We start from the raw sequence: 21736 nt of genomic DNA, 5'->3' as shown, positions 1-21736 counted from the left end.
CTCGGTATCCCATCTCTGTGAAATGGACGGGCACAATCACGAGAACTCGGCATGGAAGTCTTCCGTCAAGGTTTCTTTCTTGCAGATGGTGGCTATCGCTCACGAAGTTTAAACCAGCGCCATTCACGTGGCTGGCCGGAGTCTGCAGTGGCCGGAATGGTGAACAAGGGGGAGGCTAGGCAGCGGGAGAGTGGAATGAAGTGAGGAGGAGCAAGGGGCAGAAGGACAAGCGTCAATTTAGCGGATAGAAATTCAGGGTTGAAATTGAAGGTGAAAGATCGAAGGAGGAGTGACCTACAGCAAGGGGCCATAGGTCTACCGCAGGCTGATGGCGACCTTAACATTGTCTCCGTCAGTAGCGAGTGACATCGGCAGGAGCTCTGTGTAATGCTTGAAGAGTCGCCCGATTTTCCCAGTCCCGCAAGATTCAATGTCCCCCTCTGGGTACCATGGACGGTGAGCTTCAGTCTCCTCAACCAATTTCGCGCAGCTCCCTTCTCTTTGCAGGGGACCCTGCATTTAAGCTAGCAGCTTTCCAGTTCGTCAGCGTGCTTGTCGCAAGCCCTGCTTTGCAAGCTCCCATACTCACCCGGTGTTCCGTCCCGGACGAGAGAGTGTCCTAGGGCCAGCGTGTCTCTGGATCTCGCCCGATCAGAGGACGAAGCGTCTGAGAAAAACGGTGGTCCCTATGGATCGCGCCGATCAAAAGCGGACTTAGGTATCAGAAGCCCTTTCCCGAGGCGACGGTGAGCAGGGTGGAGGTTCGAGGATTCCGGGTTTCGGCGCAACTTGTAGATGGAACCCGTGGTCAAAGTAAGAGCGAGGCGAGGTAGCGGAGATAACATCTGGTGGGAATGCATGGCAGCTTGGCGAGAACCCAGGAGGTCCGATGTTCCCTAGCGAGTCTCTCCAGCGTGCTGGTTCCTAGCACCTTGCTGGCCCATTGTTATTCTGCCGAGTGTGGGAGGGACCGGACGGGGAGTTCCGGGAGAGCGGGAGGCGGGAGAGCGGGAGATCATCATGTGATGCATGATCTCACCTGGCTTCTCTTGATGGAGGAAGGGCGTAAAAGCGTCTGGAAGCCTGAAATCCTCTCACCTGGGGGCAAGACCATTGTCCCTGCGCCCGGTGACTGAGCCAGACAGTTCATGACCCGTGACTCATAGGGGGATGAGGAGTGGGGGTGCGGTGCGACCAGAAGGCCGTAGGTCCGTTGGCGTTCCAACGTTCTACCACGGTGCTGCTGGGTCAGCAGTGCATTACTACACTCTGCCTCACCCAATACTACCACACAACACACATACTCTCATACACATCCACTTCATCCTCACACACCTCACTCTGCCCTCCCTCACATCCAACCACCACTTACCCACTTCCTCACCCATATTCGCCACAGCTCTCTTTTACTAAAAGCAAGCTGGAGTTTGCCTTTTTCTTCTAAGAAAATCCACGGGGTGGGGGCGAACCAACACTACCGGCTCCGCTTCTTTTGCACGTGGCCCTTTAAAAACCCAGGGAGCTGGCCTTGATCTGAGCGCCTCACCACCCTGCCTCTGCTGCCTGACTGGGATAGCCTCCTTGCCCCAGTTCTGCCTTACCCAGGCCAGGACTGTGCGTGTCAACCAGCCTCATGGATAGCGGGATTCGCACTCTGGACAGTTCCGTTGTGGAATGGAAAGGGTTACCTTATACTAAAAACCAGAACAGCACCATATAATAATGTGAATTGAAAATGGAAAGAGGGATTCCATTTGACCACCAAAGAAGCAGAAGCAGAAGAAGCAGAAGAAGAAGAAGCAGAAGAAGCAGAAGAAGAAGCAGAAGAAGAAGAAGAAGAAGAAGTAGTAGTAGTAGTAGTAGTAGTAGTAGTAGTAGTAGTAGTAGTAGTAGTTTGGATTTATATCCTCCCTTTCTCTCCTGTAGGAGATTCAAAGGGGCTTACAACCTCCTTGCCCTTCACCCCTCACAACAAACACCCTGTGAGGTAGGTGGGGCTGAGAGAGCTCCGAGAAGCTGTGACTAGCCCAAGGTCACACAGCTGGTGTGTGTGGGAATGCACAGGCTAATCTGAATCCCCCAGATAAGCCTCCACAACTCAAGCTGCAGAGCTGGGACTCAAACCCGGTTCCTCCAGATCAGAGTTCACCTGCTCTTAGCCACTACGCCATTGCTGCTCCCAAAAGGCTATGCTGGGGATCATTGGACCTGCATGGACATCTGTGTGGGTTGCGGACTGTGATGAGAAGGACAATTGCCACAGCAACACATGGCCAGGCCCCGCTAGTACATACATAAATATCCTTCAACAAGGTAAATACCTAATTATGTGCTGGATCCCTTAAACATCTTCTGTAGAGGAAGCAGTCCTAAAACAATCAGTGTACATTTAAGTATATATTAGTGCTAGCATCTAACCTTCATTTAATTAAAAAAACTGTTTTATGCTTTGAGAACTTCTGGCATAAGAACCTTCCAGATAATTTTTCGTGTGACATGAATGCAATTGTTACTTATCTGTTTTGGGGAATCTGAGTGACCTTTTTAGAAGTTGTGTTTCTGTTTTGGGAAACTATGTTCAAAGTATTTTTGTTTATAAAAAAATAACTAAGTTTTGCATGGCTGAACTTTGGGGGAATCATTTAGTAATGTATAAATAACAGGGTCTTAAGAGGAAGTTGTAGAACCAATTATGCACTATGAGGAAAGTACAGCCAGGGAAGGAAATTTAGCCCATATTTGCCTTCAAGTCTAGGCTGACTTTGTAGTTGGCGTATGAATGCCTGGGGAATTTCAATAGGCAGCATTATTGAAATAATAAAACACAAGATTTGTAGTTTTTAAAGAGTTGATTCTGTGACTCTTCACCGTGTATTCTGATCTGTCTTCCTTATTTAACTGATTTCGCTGTTGGATTTGAAGGGTTATCTCAGGATAAATGATTGCATAAAAATAATAACCCTAGAAAAGCTTTGTAAAACACAGGAGTCTCTGTTCTTCTATTAATAGTCAAGGAAATGGAGAAACAATGTTATGCACAGTATGCTAGGAATTATGGGAGAGGCTGATAAATGCTGTGTTGGATTAGGGATTATGTGGGTTTCAAACCATATTGCAAAAGTTTCTGCAGTTGTATAATGTGAATGAAATATGTGCTCACATAAAGCACTTATAGGTCAGGAAATTATACCATTTCCTCGTTTCAAAGAAGAGCTAAAGTGAGAGCTCGAAGAAAAATAAAGGAATCTTGGGTATCTGGGCTAGGAACATGACTCCACGTGTATGCTAATTATATGTAAGAGTTCTCAAGCTTCCTTAATGTAAAAGGTTTCTTTGCAATGTAGCTTGTGATTTAATCAGCAGCAAGCAGAGATGTTATCATGTTCCTGCTTTGAAAAAATATTGCACCTGACATACATCCTGCATGATTACACAGTATAATCTCATTCCCTTTGAGGCCCCGTGCATTCCACAGCTTGTGAGAACTACAGAACTGTTTGGACCATAATAGAAGAATAAGCAATGGATTTCCAGTTAGACTTTTTCCCCCACACTGTAATGTCTTTCTCCCCTTGGTAGAAAAAAATGTGAATGGTATCTTTTGGGTTCAGTTCAAGAATCTTGGTTGTTCTGCCAACCTGTTCCATCTCCCTCAGTGCTTTTAAATCTGCATATGACGTACATAGTTTGATTTTGAGATGCATGTTTTTGTTGTGCAACTTGTGTAGTTCAAAACTGAATTTCACATTGACAGGCTTCACCTGTGAGCATTTGTGATGGTGTTTCATGGTTTGTAATCTGCAGGTGCTGCCTCTCGAATGCATAAAACACGGTAGCAGTTCTTGCTTTTCAGTTTAATACTTCCATCCATCCATCCATCCATCCATCCATCCACCCACCCACCCCCTTCCTGCTTTTGGGACCCATCCAGAAATAGGAAATGTCAGTACAGGGATTTTGTTTTTGTTCTAAGAAGAAACAAGGCAGGGTGTAGTTCTAAGAGAGGACACTAATATTTACATTGCCATATCCAGATATAAATTTCTTTAGCAGATAAAGATGTTTGCTCTCAGCAGCACACAAGAGTTGCTGTGCATTAGGTCTTGTGTGTTCAGTGCCTTAAGCAGGCTGGTTTTAGTGAGAATTAACCAAAGAGATAATTTAGCTCTCATTCTCTTAAATTACCATTGGAACCTCCTGGAGCTTTAGGGGCCCACAGGGTAAAGGTTGTGCACTAGAAACAGTCACAGATCCCTTTATCTTTAGGGATATTTTAAACCTAAGCCTAGAAGACTAAATGTTCCGAGTTGTATGCACACATACTCCTGATGGGGGAGAGCCGTTTATCAATTGAATAATTAAATTAAATGTTAATTGCTCTGATGTACAAGCGTATGATTAGTGGGTGGCAAAAAATAAAAGAAAAACATGCTACTATTTTTCATGAGTGTCAAAAGTATGGTATCTTATCTTCATACAGACGGAGGGTGCTTATAGCCTGCTGGACAAGACAAGAATGTCTTGATTTGTGGACTGGAGTCAGGACTTTGTAGCAAATAAGGGAATGAGGGGGTGAAATGAGACATGGAGGAAAAGAAACAAGGTGGGCCTTTCCTTACTAAGTCTATTCCTTTCTAGATAAATGAGATTTAAGCAGGGGTCAAAATAAGAGGCTTGATGAACATTACATCTGTAGAATACAGTGAATGATTCAGAAGATTGTTTAAATGGAGGCAGTTGGAGACAGTTGAAATGTGAACAGGGCAAGGGAAGGCCTTGAGTGTCAAACATAAGTCTTAAAAGTAACTAATAAAATTATATTCTGTGGTACATGATAGACTTCCCTTGTTATTTCTCGCATACTGATATTTGTCATAGTTCCACCCCGCACCCCCCAAAAAGCTGGGCTGAAAAGATTGCACACCTATGGTATTTCTGGAAGCCATTTACCACTCTGTGTGGCCCTGCTTTGACCATGCAAGGGAGGGGAAAGAGTTTGTGTGGATTCCATAGATCTGCTTTGCCTCTGCTGGCTAAGGCTAAGCCGTTGTTGTAGCCATTGAATGAGGCACACTTGGAAATTGCTGCTGTTTAGTTATGTAATCTTTAACTCTTTGTCTTAAGGCAATGAAGCAAGCTGGAATAACAAAAAGACTCTGATTAAAGGTTTTTTTTTAATGAAAGAGGTGATATAACTCAGCAAAGCCATAGGCAAAAATAGTATCACAAGAACATAAGAACATATATGCTTATTTAATTGCTATTGTAATTACATAAAATTAGCATCTGTAAATCATTTGCTAGCTAGCCAATGGCAAGTATATTTTTTTATCCAGGCAGCTTGAAAGAAGCCGCAGGAACACATACATTCTAAAATAATTTTACGTATTTATTTATTTAGCAAATTTTTATATTGCCTCTCCATGGGTACTGTCTGAAGTAGCTTAAAAATAAGTAAAAACAAAACAATAAGGTATTAATTAAAAACAGCATTAAAATCTGGCATTACAGACCCAGCTGCAGCATACAAACACAGACAACTGAACAGCTTAATATAAAAGTTTCAGACTAAAGCACTCTAAAATGGTGTTAAAAGACCCCTTAATTAAAAGCCTATGTAAACAGAATGTGTTTGGCTTATAGGAGGTTGTCCTGCCCCTGAAGGGAGAAACAGCCCCTCAGATGAGCCTATGGGAGTGCTTCTTTAGCATCCAGTCACCTTTTGGGGAGGATGGAATGTTGGAGGGAAGCACTCCAGGGGTCTTTCAGATCTTCCTGAGGAAGGGTGCAGTGATTGTTTTGGGTCTGCCTCAGTAAAGAGCAGAAAGTTAGAAAGGTATGTGTGTCTGGTGGCATGACAGAATGGTTTAACTCTCCCTTTGGGAAAGAATAGAGTACCTAGTTTCTAGGTCTGTCTCTGATAATGAGCAGACGTTGTACCATTTGGGCTCACTCTTGGGAAGGGACAGGCTGATGTGTGTGGAATCCTGAGTTGGTGAAAGGATACAATCTAGTGACTAGTTAGTGAATGCCTGTTTTTACCTGAAACACTCCGAATTCATAACTTGATTAAACTTATACCTCAGCCAGGTTGGTCCTTTGACAGTCTTGCTGCTGGTCTGTTCTTTAAAGTGAACCTATACGTAAATAGATCTTATTTGTCATTCACATACAACTTCTGCCTCAGCGATCTCCATGTTCTACTTGCTTGTCACAAAGCTTGCCTTGTGGCAATGAACCCAAAGCCTTTACACTTGCTAGCCCCAGAACATCATGTAACTGAGGAGGTGGTTTGCACTTTAGAACCAAATCTGGTTTCCTGCAGTCAGAAGAATCTGTATGGGTCCCTTCAGTTGGTAGAAATTAAAATGTTCCAAAAGGAACATTTTGACTAAATACGTAAAAGAAAGCTTTAAGGGGAAGGGCCAGAGGTGGGATCCAACCAGTTCTCGCCACTTCTCTAGAATTTTTTCTGAGTGCCAAGAAGAGGTTACTAAAGCAATCTTCCTGCCCAATAGGGACTGGAGGTGCATGTGTGCAGATGCGCCACTGTTTGAATCTCACCACCATCGGAACCTGTCATTAAAATTTTTGGATCCCACCACTGGGAAGGGCACTCCATGAGTGAGGTGCTGCCATTGGAAAAAGCCTTGTCTCCATTTTCAACCAAAGGCATCTGAGACTGCAGACTGGAGGAGCGAGGGGAATCCCTGGGTGACCTACCAGAGTCCAGAACAGTGAAAGAGCTGGCAGCGCCAACTAAATTGCTTCTATCTGTTTCCTCTTGGGGAGAATGGCTGGCCTTTGAGGGAAGAAATAAAATGGGGAATCTCCATATGAACCCACTGGGTCAGTGAGGAAAAATTTAGTGGTCAAGGCTGAAGGTAGAATATTAGTGAGAGTTTCCACTGGTGATCATAAATAAAAGGGAATGGAATATAGCTTCTGGGTGTAGAAGAAGAATTCTTAAACCAGTTAGAACTGGGATTCCCATTTTGGTATATTAGTGTTTTGCTATAGTTACCTCAGGAGGGAGATTTATGCGAAGTGGGTAGCTAACAATATGAAGACTGTATCTGTACTGTGTGAAGGGTACCAGCCTGTTAGAACCAAAAGACATTGTGAATCCATTAGCCAGGAACATCTAACTGCCATTTTAAAGTAAAGAACTTCTCATAACATCTAAGCAACTGAAGAAATTTATTAAGCTTGATTAAGAACTGTGCCTGCGCTAACACTTATCGGGTGTTGGACATATTTTGTATATAGTTAATTCCTACCTGATTTCCATCCACTGAAATAACTCCTGATCCCACCTAGTTTGTTCAATTTTTTTATTTTGTTTGTTGAACTTGTCTCAGTTCTCTGCTGCCTTATAAAGGAGAATTTGTGTTAGGGTAAGAGGCAATCCATAGAGGTCCATGAATGAGTGGAGATTTGAATTAGTGTCTCTAGTTCTTATCTAATACTGAACAGTGTGCTCTGAAATGGACAAATCCCCCCCCCCCTTTTTGTACCCTCTGTCCACTGCTGGCTTTTCTCAGTTTGAAAGTGACTTTTCATTACTGCTGAGACTGTGGGATGATCGAAGTTGACTCTGGCTTAATGTGAATTTTCGAGTGTCTTTTGTCTCTCCTTCACATCCATTAGCCATCCAAACTCTATCTGACCAGCTGACCTGTTTTCTCTCCTTCCTCGACAGCCTGTACTTGGAAAACCTGAGCCCATTGCATGGTGGTGATCGCTGGGCCCAGTTGTGTGGTAGGGAACCTGAAAAGACTTTCCAGGGCACTACACTTTCCCATGAACCTTCCTCCCCACACTATTTCCTCTTTCCTACCTCCTGACAGCTCCCATATCCTCACATTTCTTTGCTTCCTTCTCTTTCCTGCTTACCAAGCAAACCTACCTTTTATATGCCCCCCCCATCTTCAGATTTATTTATAATTTATTTAATTCATTTATACTCTGCCTTTTACCATAATGGGGACCCAAAGCAGCTCACATCATTTTCTTCTTCTCTGTTTTATACTGTCAACAACCAGTGAGGCGGTTTAGGCTAGAAATGTGAGGCTAGTGCTTTGTCACCCACTGAATTTCCATAGCAGAATGGGGATTTGAACCTAGTTTCCCAGATCCTACTCCAGCCCCCCTCCCAAACCTAACCACCACATAGCACTGTCTTTGGTTGGGTGACTAATGTTGAGCCGTAGTAAGCTGCTAGGCCTGGGTAAGTAAAGGCAGTTGAGTGATAGTAAGTTGCCTGTAGTTGCTACTAGGCCTTGCTTTTGTGAATCCTCCCTGAAAGACCGAACCAGCCCTTGAAAGGGCCCTGGCCTTCCCCCTGTCTTTTAGTGACAGAAACCTAGTACTGCTAAGACTGGCAATACTGTTGTGGTTGCCTAGCAATGGCTGCTGAAGGCATCTATTTCTTACAGCTACAGCCATTCCTTTTATAATTTTGTGAGGTTTTAACTCCCCCAGTGGTTCCCCCCCCTCACCATTTTTGTGTGTAAAATGTTTTCTCATGTTTGTAGAAAGATCTGCTTTGAATGTCCATGTCCCTAATCTCTGGATTTAAATGTCCACAGATGGGGCCCTATTGAAAATTATAGATACTGATAAATTATAGATACTGACAGGTAACTGGGCGGCAAATTTGATGTGTTCCAAGATTTGACTGGAATCCCAGAATCCCAGCCTTCCTTTTCTTCTTTCTGCCCAATTCTGCCCAAGGCTCGGTCTTGTCCAGACCCTGCTAGGAGGCTGCTTGGGTGAATGTTCTCACAATACTAGAACCAGGGGGCATCCATTGAAAATGCTGGGGGGAAAGAATTAGGACTAATAAAAGGAAACACTTCTTCACGCAACATGTGATTGGTGTTTGGAATATGCTGCCACAGGAGGGGGTGATGGCCACTAACCTGGATAGCTTTAAAAGGGGCTTGGACAGATTTATGGAGGAGAAGTTGATCTATGGCTACCAATCTTGGTCCTCCTTGATCTGAGGTTGCAAATGCCTTAGCAGACCAGGTGCTCAGGAGCAGCAGCAGCAGAAGGCCATTGCTTTCACCTCCTGCAGGTGAGCTCCCAAAGGCACCTGTTGGGCCACTGCGAGTAGCAGAGAGCTGGACTGGATGGACTCTGGTTTGATCCAGCAGGCTCTTTCTTATATTCTTATGATATTTAAGAAGAGGAGGAATTTAAATTTATGCCCCCTTCCTTTCCTGTAAGGAGACTCAAAGGGACTAACAAACTCCTTTCCCTTCCTTTCCCCACAACAAACACCTTGTGAGGTAGGTGGGGCTGAGAGCGTTCGGAAGAACTGTGACTATCCCAAAGTCACCCAGAAAAAATGTAGGAGCGGGGAAACAAATCCAGTTCACCAGATAAGACTCAAAAATCAACTATTCCTTTTTTGTAGATGATGTTGTGTTGCTGAATAGCTTTTTTTTAGCTTAAACATTACTATTTGAATGCTACTATTTTATTAGATCAGAAAGAGCTAGTGATAACCAGGCTTTTTGAGCAAATATTTTATCTACCAAAGATGCATGCCCAATAATTAGCACACAGAACTAGAATGCATTTTATCATGTTTAGGGAATGTAAAATGCTGGCCTGCATTGCATCATGATAGTTCCAAGAATATCAGCCTCCTATAATGCCTTGTATTCCATCAAGAAGTGGCGTATGGTTGGGATGCTGCAGAAGGTTTATCATTTTGATGAGAACTAGAATCAAGCACCATGGTATACTGGTTAAGAGAGGAGGACTCTAATCTGGAGAACCAGGTTCAATTCCCCATTCCTCCCCATGAAGCCTGCTCGATAACCTTGGGCCAGTCACAGTTCTCTCAGAACTCTCTTAGCTTACCCAGAGGCAGGCGATGGAAACCACCTCTGAATGTCTCTTGCCTTGAAAACCCAATCAGGTCGCCTGTTAGTTCATGGTTCTTTCTACCCCCAGAACCAAATAAAAATTTTGGGGGACGTTATGGCTCCATGTGGTTTCTGGGGTGACAATTAGGTCCTTGCCGTGACACTCCTAGCAACATTCATTTAAAGAATTGGCTTCTTTACAGGCAACTGCTTCTTCTTTTTCTAAATGTCTTAGACTGAATCTTTTGGAACAAGGAGCAGCCTCATAGGTAAATCTGCTATTTTACTATTTGGACACTAGGCAAGTTATAAGTCTACAGCAAGGCAGCCGCTAACTTTGTTGCTTCAGTTGTGTTTTTCCTAACCTCTGAGTCTTGTCTCTTTTCTTCCTTGCACACTCATGAGAAAAATATTCCACTGTGACTGGCCAGAACAAAACACTGGCTTTGTAGCATCAATAAGTAGTGGATGATGAACTTAGAGGCAATAATGCAGAGGAAGATGGCTGTTTGATAATATATGCATACCAGAACCACTCCTCTTCCTGCATGTAGCCTTGGGAATAAAAAACATGAAACATCTTGTAAATCTTTTGTCTGAGATTATCTTGTGAAGGCTGGAGTCTTGTGTTTCTATTTTTTTCCACAGTGCCTAATTTTGTAAAGCGGAAAGATTCGTCACAATCATCAGCTTTTGTTTTGTTTGAGTTATTGCTGTGTTAGCAACTTAATAAAAAGCGCTGTGTTTTTAGACACAAGTACAGACTGGTAAATGGTACACTGTCATCAAAAGAGCTAAGCGACTGTGCTTAGGGACAGACATTAGCCTCAGGAATAAGCTTTGGATGCCTTTGTTAGGCTCAGGGGAGGTACTTGGCAAACCCTTTGGATGGCTCTCTGAAGGAATGATAATTAGTCTTGCTTTTAAAATCCTTAAGTGTTACACAGTGCTGTTGATAGACAATTGAGATGCACAGAGTAGCTTTTTTAATGTCACAAGTTCTCTCTCTGAGGACATCTTTGGGTGATTTTCACTGCTTGCTAGGAAGGCAGGAGCTAGAATTCTCCTTCCTATGGAGGTCGGCAGCACTCAGGTGGAGGAAGCCGCACTCAGAGCCGAACAGGGGAACAGGATGCTCACACATCTCCCAGAAGTTCCTTGCAAACTAGTAACATTGCCGTGAATGGTCCCTTTAACCTTCCCCCAGATCCAAGAACAATAAAGCAGTAGTGATATTGGTGGCTCCTTTTTGGACATGTGGATCTTCTATCCTAGGCTCCCATTTGGCACCCAGAACCTCAGCGATTACATTTGACTGGATGGAAGTTGAACAGAAACTCCTGCGAGATGCAGGCTTCAACTCTGATGTGATAGAAACTATGTTAGCTGCCAGAAAGGCTTCTACCAGCCGTGTTTATAACTCGGCCTGGAAGGCCTTTTTGTCCACTGGTGCCGGCGAAAGAAAGTCAAACCTTTACACCTGACAATATCAACCTTATTGAAATTTCTGCAAGATGGGATATGACTTGGCATCATTACGTAGACAAGTGACAGCGATTATCACTGTGGTACCTAGACTTGAAGGATGGATAACTACTAAACATCCTTACATAATCATTTTTTTTAAAGGAGCTACATCAAAGGTCTCCCTTCAACATCATAAATACCCTACCTGGAAATTAAAGACTGTGTTGAATGAACTCACTGAACATCTGTTCAAACCCATATCAGATATCCCACTCAAATTTCTCAGAATGACAACTATCTTCCTCATGGCTGTCACCTCCGCAAGGAGAACCTTGGAAATTAGAGCCTTGCCTATTGAATCCTCCTTATGCGCCTTCCACAAGGACAAGGCAGTCCTTCTGTCAGACCCAACCTTCATTCCCAAAGTGAATCCTACTTTTCATAGACAACAAGAAATATGCCTTCATTCTGCCCTTAAATGAAACACCACAGGAAACTTGTTTGGTACAAACTTGATGTCAGAAGAGCCCTCAAGGCTTACATCATCAGGACTCGTGACATTAGGAAAACCAAGGCAATGTTCACAGTGGTTTCGCCACCTAATCAAGGAAACAAAATGTCTAATTTTTCCATCAGCAAATTCCTAAAAGACTGTATAGTGAAAGCATACAAGGCCCAAAAACTTGATCCACCCTTTAGGATTACTGCTCATTCAATAAGAAGCTCAGCTACCAATGCTGCATTTAGAATGAATGCTTCTATAACAGTAAATTTGCAAGGTGGCGACCTGGTCATCAATCTCCACATTTATCAGACATTACAAGTTCAACACATACAGTTCTGCCAATGCAGTGTTTGGGAGAGAAGTTCTGTAGCACATCTTAAAGTCATACAACGACAACCCACTCAGCAAACAGGGACACTGCTTGGGGTGGTCCCAAAGGTATCCTCAGAGCTCAGAGAGAGACCAGCTATTGGTTACTTACTATGAAAGGTTCTTCTTTGAGCGAATGAGGACATCTTGGCCTCCCATGTCATCATTATCAGCAGGCACCATATCTGTATTCCTCACTCCTTCCTACTTACTCTGTCTGTCCTCATGCCCTCTTATCAATTCTCAATTGTCGTTCATGTTTGCACAGTTTTACATTTAAAGTTGGAAGTTTTGCATTACAGGTTAGTTTTTTAACTGGTGGCTGGAGCCTCAGAACTGAAAGAGGAGGGCGATTTCCCCAGGATGAAGGAAGGAGAAGAACTCCAGCTCCTGCCTCACTATCAAGCAGTGGAAATCGCCCAAAGATGTTCTCATCTTAAAGAACAAAGATGTTCTTATCTTAAAATGTATTATGAAAACAAAACAGGTTTAAATTATGGTCAATTTAGCTTAAGCACGAGAAAATGCTACCTGGAGAGTCTGATAATAAAGCTTTCAGTGTGTGTTCCCTTCCTTGTCTTTGCAGGCTTATGAGAAACGGTTTCCAACATGCCCCCTCATTCCCATGTTTGTAGCCAGTGATACTATGAATGAGTTCAAGAGTGATGATGGAGCCATACATGTGATTGAAAGACGCTGTAAACTGGATATTGATGCACCACGACTGCTGAAAAAGGTAGCTGAACTGGAAGGGTGAATTAAAGGCTTAACTGTTTGTCTGCAAAGATGCTGCTGATTGACCCTGGTGTTTGTCTTCTCTCAGATTGCAGGGGTAGATTATGTTTACTTTATCCAAAAGAACTCCTTGAACAGAAGAGAACGCACTTTACACATAGAGGCCTACAATGAAACCTTCGCAAACAGAGTTGTGATTAACGAACACTGCTGTTACACGGTGAGTAAGGCAGAGGAATCCAGTTGTTGTACTAGTTGAGACAGGCTTGTGGTTCAATTTCAAGGTTATGATCAGAGGTCTCATTTCGGGGCACTCCTAGATAAACGTGTTGTAACTAACACATCTTTATTTCTACCACACTTTAGCTACTTAACATGTACTTACTTTTCAAAAATGTTGTTGTGGACATAATCTCACTGAATATCAAATCACCTGTCACACAACAGCCCACATAAGGTTTGAGTTCCCGGTTTTTGTTCTTAAGACTTGCTGGTTGCTTACTGTGAAAAGTGAGCCTTTTTTGTGTTGTAGTTTTATAAGAGCATCCAGGAGATACTTCCTGTTCCAGCATAATAGAATACTGTACTTGAAGCAGTTGTCATTGATCGGATTTCTTATGTCAGCCTTTTTTTGTTTCCCCTCAACTCTCCAGGTGCACCCAGACAATGAAGATTGGACCTGTTTTGAGCAATCTGCAAGCCTGGATATCAAATCTTTCTTTGGCTTTGAAAGCACAGTAGAAAAGATTGCCATGAAGCAATATACCAGCAATATTAAAAAGGTGGGCTTGTAAATTTTGGGCTCATAAATTGCAGGTTTCTGTTCTTAGTAAGCCCTGTTGCCACTTTGGTGTGGTATTATGTTACTTCTCTCATTCTCGGCTAGTGGCATATAGTTGTCTGAACAATATGGGTTGTTGGAACAGAAGTGCCTCAGAATGCATGATTCAACATTAAATATTAACCAGTGTATTTTCCAGTGCCAGTTAATAGATTAGAAGGCATCACACTCTCTTAGAGAGCCAGTGTGGCGTAGTGATTAAGAGTGATGAACTATAATATGGAAAATCAGGTTTGATTCCCCAGTCCTCCACACAAGTGGTGTACTCTGATTCGGAGAACCAGGTTTGTTTCCCCACTTTTATACATGAAACCTGCTGGGTGATTTTGAGCTATCTCACAGGTGTCTGTTCTGGGGCGAGGAAGGGAAAGAAGTTTGTAAGCCGCTTTGAGACTCCTTACAGTTGAGGAAAGCGGGGTATAAATCCAAACTCTTCTTCTCTTCTTAGTATGAATGTAAGCACTGTTGGTCCAGTTATGTTTGCTAGCAGGCATGTCTGTGTGGGAAGGTGAGATTAAATCAAGAGATTGCTACTGGGAGGGGATTAAATCAAGTGATTATCTCCCCCAAAGCAACTACTGCCCAGTGGCAGGTATGATTTGACCAGCAACACTGGCATCAGTGCTGTTACCCTAACCAGCAGGCAGATGAAAGATTACTGGCTCTAAAGAACTTGGAATATTAAACTTGCACTTTAACTATTATAGAGAGTACAGTTATCTACATTACATTAGTGATAACAAAATATAATTTGTCTTTGATGCAGTAAATGACAACATTACTAGGAGCAAGCACCGTGACTTCTAGTTGAACCAAACTACACCTAAATGTGTACCAGACATGAATCAGGGAGGTGATTCTCTTCTCATATCTGCTGGTGTGTGGGGGCTGAGGGCTCGCAACATGCCTTTTCTGAACCAAGGAGCTAGTATATTCTTGCCTGTATTATTCATCTTTTAGTGCTGGTGAAGAAAACTATAAGGACTAGTAATCTGTAATGGCATTCTAAGAGTAGACAAGCTAGTGCAGAGGTTTTCAACCTTCCTAATGCCGCAACCCTTTAATACAGTCCCTCATGTTGTGGTGACCCCCAACCCTAACATTTATCCATTTTACAGATGGAGAACACTGATGCAGAGAGTCTTAGGCGACCCCTGTGAAAGGGTCATTCGACCCCCAAAGGGGTCCCGACCCCCAGGTTGAGAACCACTGAGCTAGTGGTACAGTTTCCAGGAATTGCTTGTACATTGACTAAATAGCTATCTTGTTTTCAAAGGGCAAAGAAATAATAGAATATTACCTGAAGCAGCTAAGTGAAGAAGGAATAACGTTTGTTCCTCGTTGGACCCCACCTGTCAAATTTATGTCTGAGTGCAACGTATCTCAATTCAGAAGGCCACTGTCTTCTCCAGTCGGCATACCTCATGCTAAAGAGGGACTGATCACTAAGGATATTGGTGCCTGCAATGCTGCATCAGATCTGACAGCAGGAACACCTGATGGTGCGTAGTTGCTCTTTCTGTTTTTCTTCCTGTGAGCAGCTGCCCGGGGAGGGAATTAGTTTGGAGGACAGTGTAGAAAAGGTTAAACACTATCTTTCTAACACTATAGCTCACATAGATTGGACACTGTTTCCTCTCCCCATCCCCCATACATACACACTGCTAAATTAAAATTAAAAACAGAAATATTAGGAGGTCTGTCTATTGGAAAACGTACAGCTTCTGTAGCTACCCACCTTTGTTTAAGGGACATGAAATAAAGTATGTAGGCAAATGCTGAGGTTCTTTATCATTTTTTAAAAAACACAGTATTGGCAGCTCTCAGGTTTTTTATTGACTGAGGACTTGGGTAGTGTAGAGCATAATATCTGGTATTGCTGGAAATATTTGGTGGTCCCAAATATTAGAACTGTTAGAGGGAAAAAGGATCAGTAAAGCTGACTTCATAAAATTGGATACAACAAGGGGTCAAACTACACATTTTCCCTAGGTCCATTTAGTTGGATTTGCACCTGGAGCTGAGCTTTGTTCTTGGGACTGATTTCCCAGGAATTTGTAGGCTTGATTAACATCAAGAACATAGACAATGTAAAAACCCTGATCCGGGTCTTTTACTTTTCTATGTTTATTTTTACCACAGAACAGATCTTTCAGGTTGGAGGGTTGTGAACCACCTCATTATCCACACATTCAGCTTTAGGAACGTGAGGCAAAGTGGATTTCTTTCTGTCTCTCTTTTTTTACACACAAAATCCTTTAATTGTTAAGCCAGAGATCCTAGCAGATAGCAATTAGAAGCTATTTATCAGATACCAATTGGAAACTATTTACGGTTTGCTGAAGGTTATATGTGTTGGTGAGAACACAGGAACCAAGAGTAACAAACACACTTCATTTTATTAACTTGTTGGGAAGGCATTAAATGTCACACTAATCCAACATCTCATTAATATTTCCAATATGATTGGTTAATGCTACCTGGGGAAGAGAAGAGGGTGGAATCTTTTCCTGTCGTATCACAGGGATGTGCCCCCTGCTATGTTTCCTGACCTCAAACCACTCTAGGGTAGTGTTGTTTGCCTCATTGGAGAAACAAAAAGTGTGGCAAATATAATTTGGAAGCCTGTAATGGCCCTTGGGATTCTATATCACCTGTCTTGAACCCCATGTGTACTGTTGGAGTACTTTTTGTGTCCCACCAGTAAACATGGAATTCCTAACAGGGTATATGGAATCCCTGAGGCCATTTCAGGCTTGAAAAGCAGCATAAGATAGAAGGCCGAAGCCCCTTTTCACCACCATTCTGATCTGAATCTGGCCCCATGTTGGGAATTGAGTTCCCATGTGAATTTATGTATGAGAATTGCAGAAGCCTGGGGAAAAGCGTACTGGGTAATTAGGCCTGAAGGCTTGAAAATGGGAAGTTGACTTTGCACGTGGCAAGTGCTTCAACTTCAAGTACATGCACAGAAAACTATTTCTTAATTGACCAAGCAATCAGTGCCTCTAGTAATGTATAAATACCATTGCAGACAAGCTAGATGCTGATTACATCAAGAGATACCTGGGTGATCTGACGCCGCTTCAAGAAAGCTGCCTGATCAGGCTTCGACAGTGGCTCCAGGAAACGCACAAGGGCAAAGTAAGAATCCATTCTCCTGCTTGACTTCCTGTCTATCAGAAAAGTACACAACATTCAAGATGGTCTGGCAGAATGTCAGTAATCCATCCTGGGGGACAACAGTTTCTACATAAATTAGCCGTGAACTAGTTTGAACCCAGTATATTTAGTTTTTGTGTACTAAAAATGTCTAATCTTTCAATCTAGTTTCCGAAGTGCGTAGACCGCATGCTTTCAGACTTAAAGAAAACAAAGCTTGGTCTGGGCAGTCCAGAGGTCCTTTGGTATGCTTAAGGTTATGAAACCAATACAACCTAAACAGCTGTTATTATGTCCCTTTAGGGGATTTACTGTGCGTCACAAGAACTTGTTACACATGAGGCCTTGGCCATTACATTAGTTTAGGGTTTGTCTCACTGTGCAGTGTGTCTGAGAGGATGTTAGAATACACATTTGGACGGGTCGCTGATAATTTATAAAATGTTGATCCAAACAGATATGATTAATTTTAAAGGTAGTAAAGGCTATATGACTTGATTTCACATAGATGAGCGAGTTTTACACGGATAATCAACTTCTAATTTTCTGTCTTTCCCTGTGTTTTCTGTGGCACACTGATGGTAAAGCTTGGAATGCCTGTCTTAAGGTTAACTCACAGTGAGACTGCAGACTCTTCTTCTTCCCCTTCAGTCTCCCCTTCTCCTTGCCTTGGTTTCCTGATGTGTTTCTCAAAGGCAGGTTGTCTTTTTCATTTAGATCAGAAAGCTGAGGTCTGACTTTTCAATTATGAGTCGAGGGGCCTTGTAAAAAGTTGGAAAGACATATAACATACAGGTACATGACATGGTGTTTGCATTGATGATTGCTTTCCAAAAGGTAGGTTCAGTTGTAGTAAATGTGCAGTTGCGGCTGTGTCATGTTTGAAGCTGGCATGAGTCCAAGAATTGTTTGCCAAAGGCTGCAGGCAAACAGTTCTTGGCCTCCTGGCATCTTCTCTTTCTGGTCTGATCCCTTTCTATCATCCTGTTGTAAGCCATTTTGATTACCTTTAGTTTTCCTCTGGCCCATGCTTCAGAAAAAATGCCATATTTAATTATTATTTTTATTGAAAGCATAGCTCTTATCAGGAACACTTAGAGGAAAACTGATAATTGGATTGGATTAATCATGAGTAAAGTAGATATTATGGTCAGGATCTTTGCTTACCTTTTCCTTCTACCTGCTGCTCTCCCAAAAGCTTTTCTTTGAACAGTGTGGGATGTACTAAGTGGGCGTGTGGCTGATTGGTAGAAGGGAGAGGTTGGGAGAAATTGCCCTTTGCTGTTGCATGAGGTACTGCTAGTTCATGCAAGGTTGTGCTTCTGAGTTGTACTCCTTTGTGAGTAATCATGTTTAGCTAATCTTCACCTTGCCCTTCTGCTGTACCACTAAAGCAGGGGTAGGGAACCTGCGGCTCTCCAGATGTTCAGGAACTACAATTCCCATCAGCCCCTACCAGCATGGCCAATTGGCCATGCTGACAGAGGCTGATGGGAATTGTAGTTCCTGAACATCTGGAGAGCCGCAGGTTCCCTACCCCTGCACTAAAGGAAGCTAAAAGTGATAGAAATGTCATTCTCTCAAAGGTAAAACTCAGTACAGAAGGGAGTCATGCATTTTCCAAAACTTATCCAGAGTACTCCTTGGTATGGCTGTGGTGGCCAATTGATAGGTTAGCTCAGGGGTCTGCAACCTGTGGCTCTCCAGATGTTCATAGACTACAATTCCCATCAGCCCCTGCCAGCAATTGGCCATGCTGGCAGGGGCTGATGGGATTTGTAGTCCATGAACATCTGGAGAGCCACAGGTTGCAGACCCCTGGGTTAGTTAGATTAAATACTGCTTGATTTAGAAAGTGCCCCAATGAACTCGTTTTTATGCAAGAACGTACAAAAACTGTGGTTTGAAGGAACCATCTTAAAAGGTATTTCCATATTTGGGGGAGTGCTAGGTATCATTCAAAAGAACAGAAACTTGTGAGATAATGTTTTATTTGGAGTTTTGCGGAACAAATTGATCAGTTAATCAACTAGAACAGGGGTCTGCAACCTGCGGCTCTCCAGATGTTCATAGACTACAATTTCCATCAGCCCCTGCCAGCATGGCCAATTGGCCATGATGGTAGGGGCTGATGGGAATTGTATTCCATGAACATCTGGAGAGCTGCAGGTTGCAGACCCCTGAACTAGAATGTCTAGTTTTTGATACAGAGGAAACTGGTATTTTGCTGCAAATACTGCTAGAGACTAACTAACCCATCATTTTTTATAGATTCCAAAGGATGAACACATTTTAAGATTCCTGCGTGCTAGAGATTTCAACATTGACAAATCCAGAGAGATTCTCTGCCAGTCTTTAACATGGCGCAAACAGCACCAGGTGGATTATATTCTAGATACTTGGAACCCTCCTCAAGTACTGGAAGATTATTATGCAGGAGGTTGGCACCATCATGACAAAGGTATAGTAACAGCATTCTGGAGTGCTTTTTATAGGTGACTAGGAGACCTTACAGATGAGAAAGCATGTTGTCTGCTCAAGTGTGATAGATGATCACAGCAGGAGTTCCCAACATTTTTGAGCCTACAGATATCTTTGAAATTCTGACATAGCGTAATAGGCCCAATCACAAAATGGCTTCTACAAAATGGCTTCCACAGGAGGCAGAGCCAGTCACAAAATGGCTCTCATAGTTTACCTTTCTTAGCATAGTGAAGATCATTTTGCTGTGGTCTTCAAACAGTTGTGGAATGTATTGGGTGGAGTCAAAGCAACATTTTAAAAAATCTGCACAGCCAATGAGAAGTCTTGCTGGGCAAAAACTCCCCTTGGCCCCACCCACTTTCTAAAAACACTTGGTGGACACCAGGAAAGTTGCTGACTGGAGCCATGGGTGCTGGGGACCCTGACCTAGAGAATTCCTGAGTGATTTGTGTTTTTTTACTTGAATACAAATATGACAGGACTTCCACAACACTGGCTCTTAATGCGTAATTCTCACAGCGTGTAATGTTCTAGGGCAGTGAAATCAATGACTCAGAAGCTTCATGTGACTCGCTTGACAATCCTCTTCTGCACATTGTTCCCTAATGTGGCACCTGTCCCGTGTTCCTGTAAAGTGGCTGTGCAGATTTTTTAAAACATACCACAGCAAAAGAATTTTCATAGTGTGACTGAAGGTAAGCTGAAGCTGCCATTTTGTGACAGGCTCCGCCTCATGCAGTGGCCATTTTGTGACTGCGTCCACCATGCTGTGTCAGAGTTCCAAAAGACCCCACAGGATCAAAAAGGTTGGGGACTCCCCGGCCTCCACCAAGCCCAAATATGTGTCTGTGAGTAAAGAAATATGTTTCACATTCTAAAGAAGGCAGAGTAGGAAGCAGGTATTCTGCTCTGAGTTGACTGATGCTCCTCTACTTGTGTATTTGTGCTCTACTTGTATATATGTATACACTCTGTTCCACAGAAAGGTCACTTGAGGTGTAGTGGTTGAGAAAATTGTATGCTGCTGCATCAGAATATAGTCTTAAACACATATGAGAATTATTCATTTTTACACATTGCCTTTGTCAAAACCATTATTTTGTGCATTATTGAACATGGTGCTTTGATACAAGAGCATTTATGCCAAAATGTATTTTTACTTTCAAACGAATGGGAGGAGCAGGACTAGATAAGCACTAGGACTCAGGTGGAACTTTCTGCAGCAAAGAAAGTCTGGCATGCTTTGTTCTGTGGCAGAGGAATATACAATCTACTGACATCTTTATGAGAAACAGAGTATATAAAGGGAAGGAGCAGCAGTGGCATAGTAGGTTAAGAGCAGGTGCATTCTAATCTGGAGGAACCGGTTTTGATTCCCCGCTCTGCCACCTGAGCTGTGGAGGCTTATCTGGGGAATTCAGATTAGCCTGTGCACTCCCACACATGCCAGCTGGGTGACCTTGGGCCAGTCACAGCTTTTCGAAGCTCTCTCAGCCCCACCTACCTCACAGGGTGTTTGTTGTGCGGGTGGAAGAATAAGGAGATTGTAAGCCCCTTTGAGTCTCCTATAGGAGAGAAAGGGGGGATATAAATCCAAACTAGTACTACTACTATTCTTCCTCTATCATAACAATTCATGAAACTTGTGTTAAATAAATCTTCCATGTTGTATCATGAAGTAGAAACAGCATGTTGTGGGGAAAAAATCTTCACCAATTTCCTGTATCCATGTGGAGAATGTCTCCTTTTCAGCTATTCTGTGAGGGGGACAAACTAGAAATGCTCTGTGTTTGAGACTCCTAACAATCTCCTAAACAAGACTCCTAACAATGCTGCCACAGGAGGTGGTGATGGCCACTTACCTGGATAGCTTTAAAAGGTGCTTGGACAAATTTATAGAGGAGAAGTCGATCTATGGCTACCAATCTTGATCCTCCTTGAACTGAGATTGCAAATGCCTTAGCAGACCAGGTACTCGGGAGCAGCAGCAGCAGAAGGCCCTTGCTTTCACATCCTACATGTGAACTCCCAAGGGCATCTGGTGGGCCACTGCGAGTAGCAGAGAGCTGGACTAGATGGACTCTGGTCTGATCCAGCAAGGCTCTTTCTTATGTTCTTAATCTCCCTTAGTAGCTAGTTCCAGCATTTGTTTGCTGTGAGCCCAGTCCTCACCTAGGAGAAAGAATTCTTGCTTTCTGAGACATCACTGCCTTGAATGCTTATGTTTTGCACACGGTTCTTCTGCAAGGTGGGCTTTTGCCGTGGAAGTCCAAATTCAGATCTCCTTTTTCT

The 21736-nt window shown here is 43.0% G+C and overlaps 1 protein-coding gene across 1 annotated transcript in view; it reads left to right on the top strand.

Annotated features, from left to right (window-relative positions):
* The window catches only part of SEC14L1 (SEC14 like lipid binding 1), a 54824-nt gene that overhangs the window by 20598 nt on the left and 12490 nt on the right, over nt 1-21736 (top strand). The window contains exons 3-8 of the mRNA XM_048488094.1: nt 12809-12958; nt 13046-13177; nt 13611-13739; nt 15075-15300; nt 16833-16942; nt 19232-19421. Of these exons, the coding sequence (XP_048344051.1) occupies nt 12809-12958; nt 13046-13177; nt 13611-13739; nt 15075-15300; nt 16833-16942; nt 19232-19421 (937 nt within the window). The remainder of the gene's footprint in view (nt 1-12808; nt 12959-13045; nt 13178-13610; nt 13740-15074; nt 15301-16832; nt 16943-19231; nt 19422-21736) is intronic.

Source organism: Sphaerodactylus townsendi, linkage group LG03, assembly GCF_021028975.2.
Source record: "Sphaerodactylus townsendi isolate TG3544 linkage group LG03, MPM_Stown_v2.3, whole genome shotgun sequence".
Taxonomy (NCBI): Eukaryota; Metazoa; Chordata; class Lepidosauria; order Squamata; family Sphaerodactylidae; genus Sphaerodactylus; species Sphaerodactylus townsendi.
This window is presented reverse-complemented; position numbering and strand designations above follow the sequence as displayed.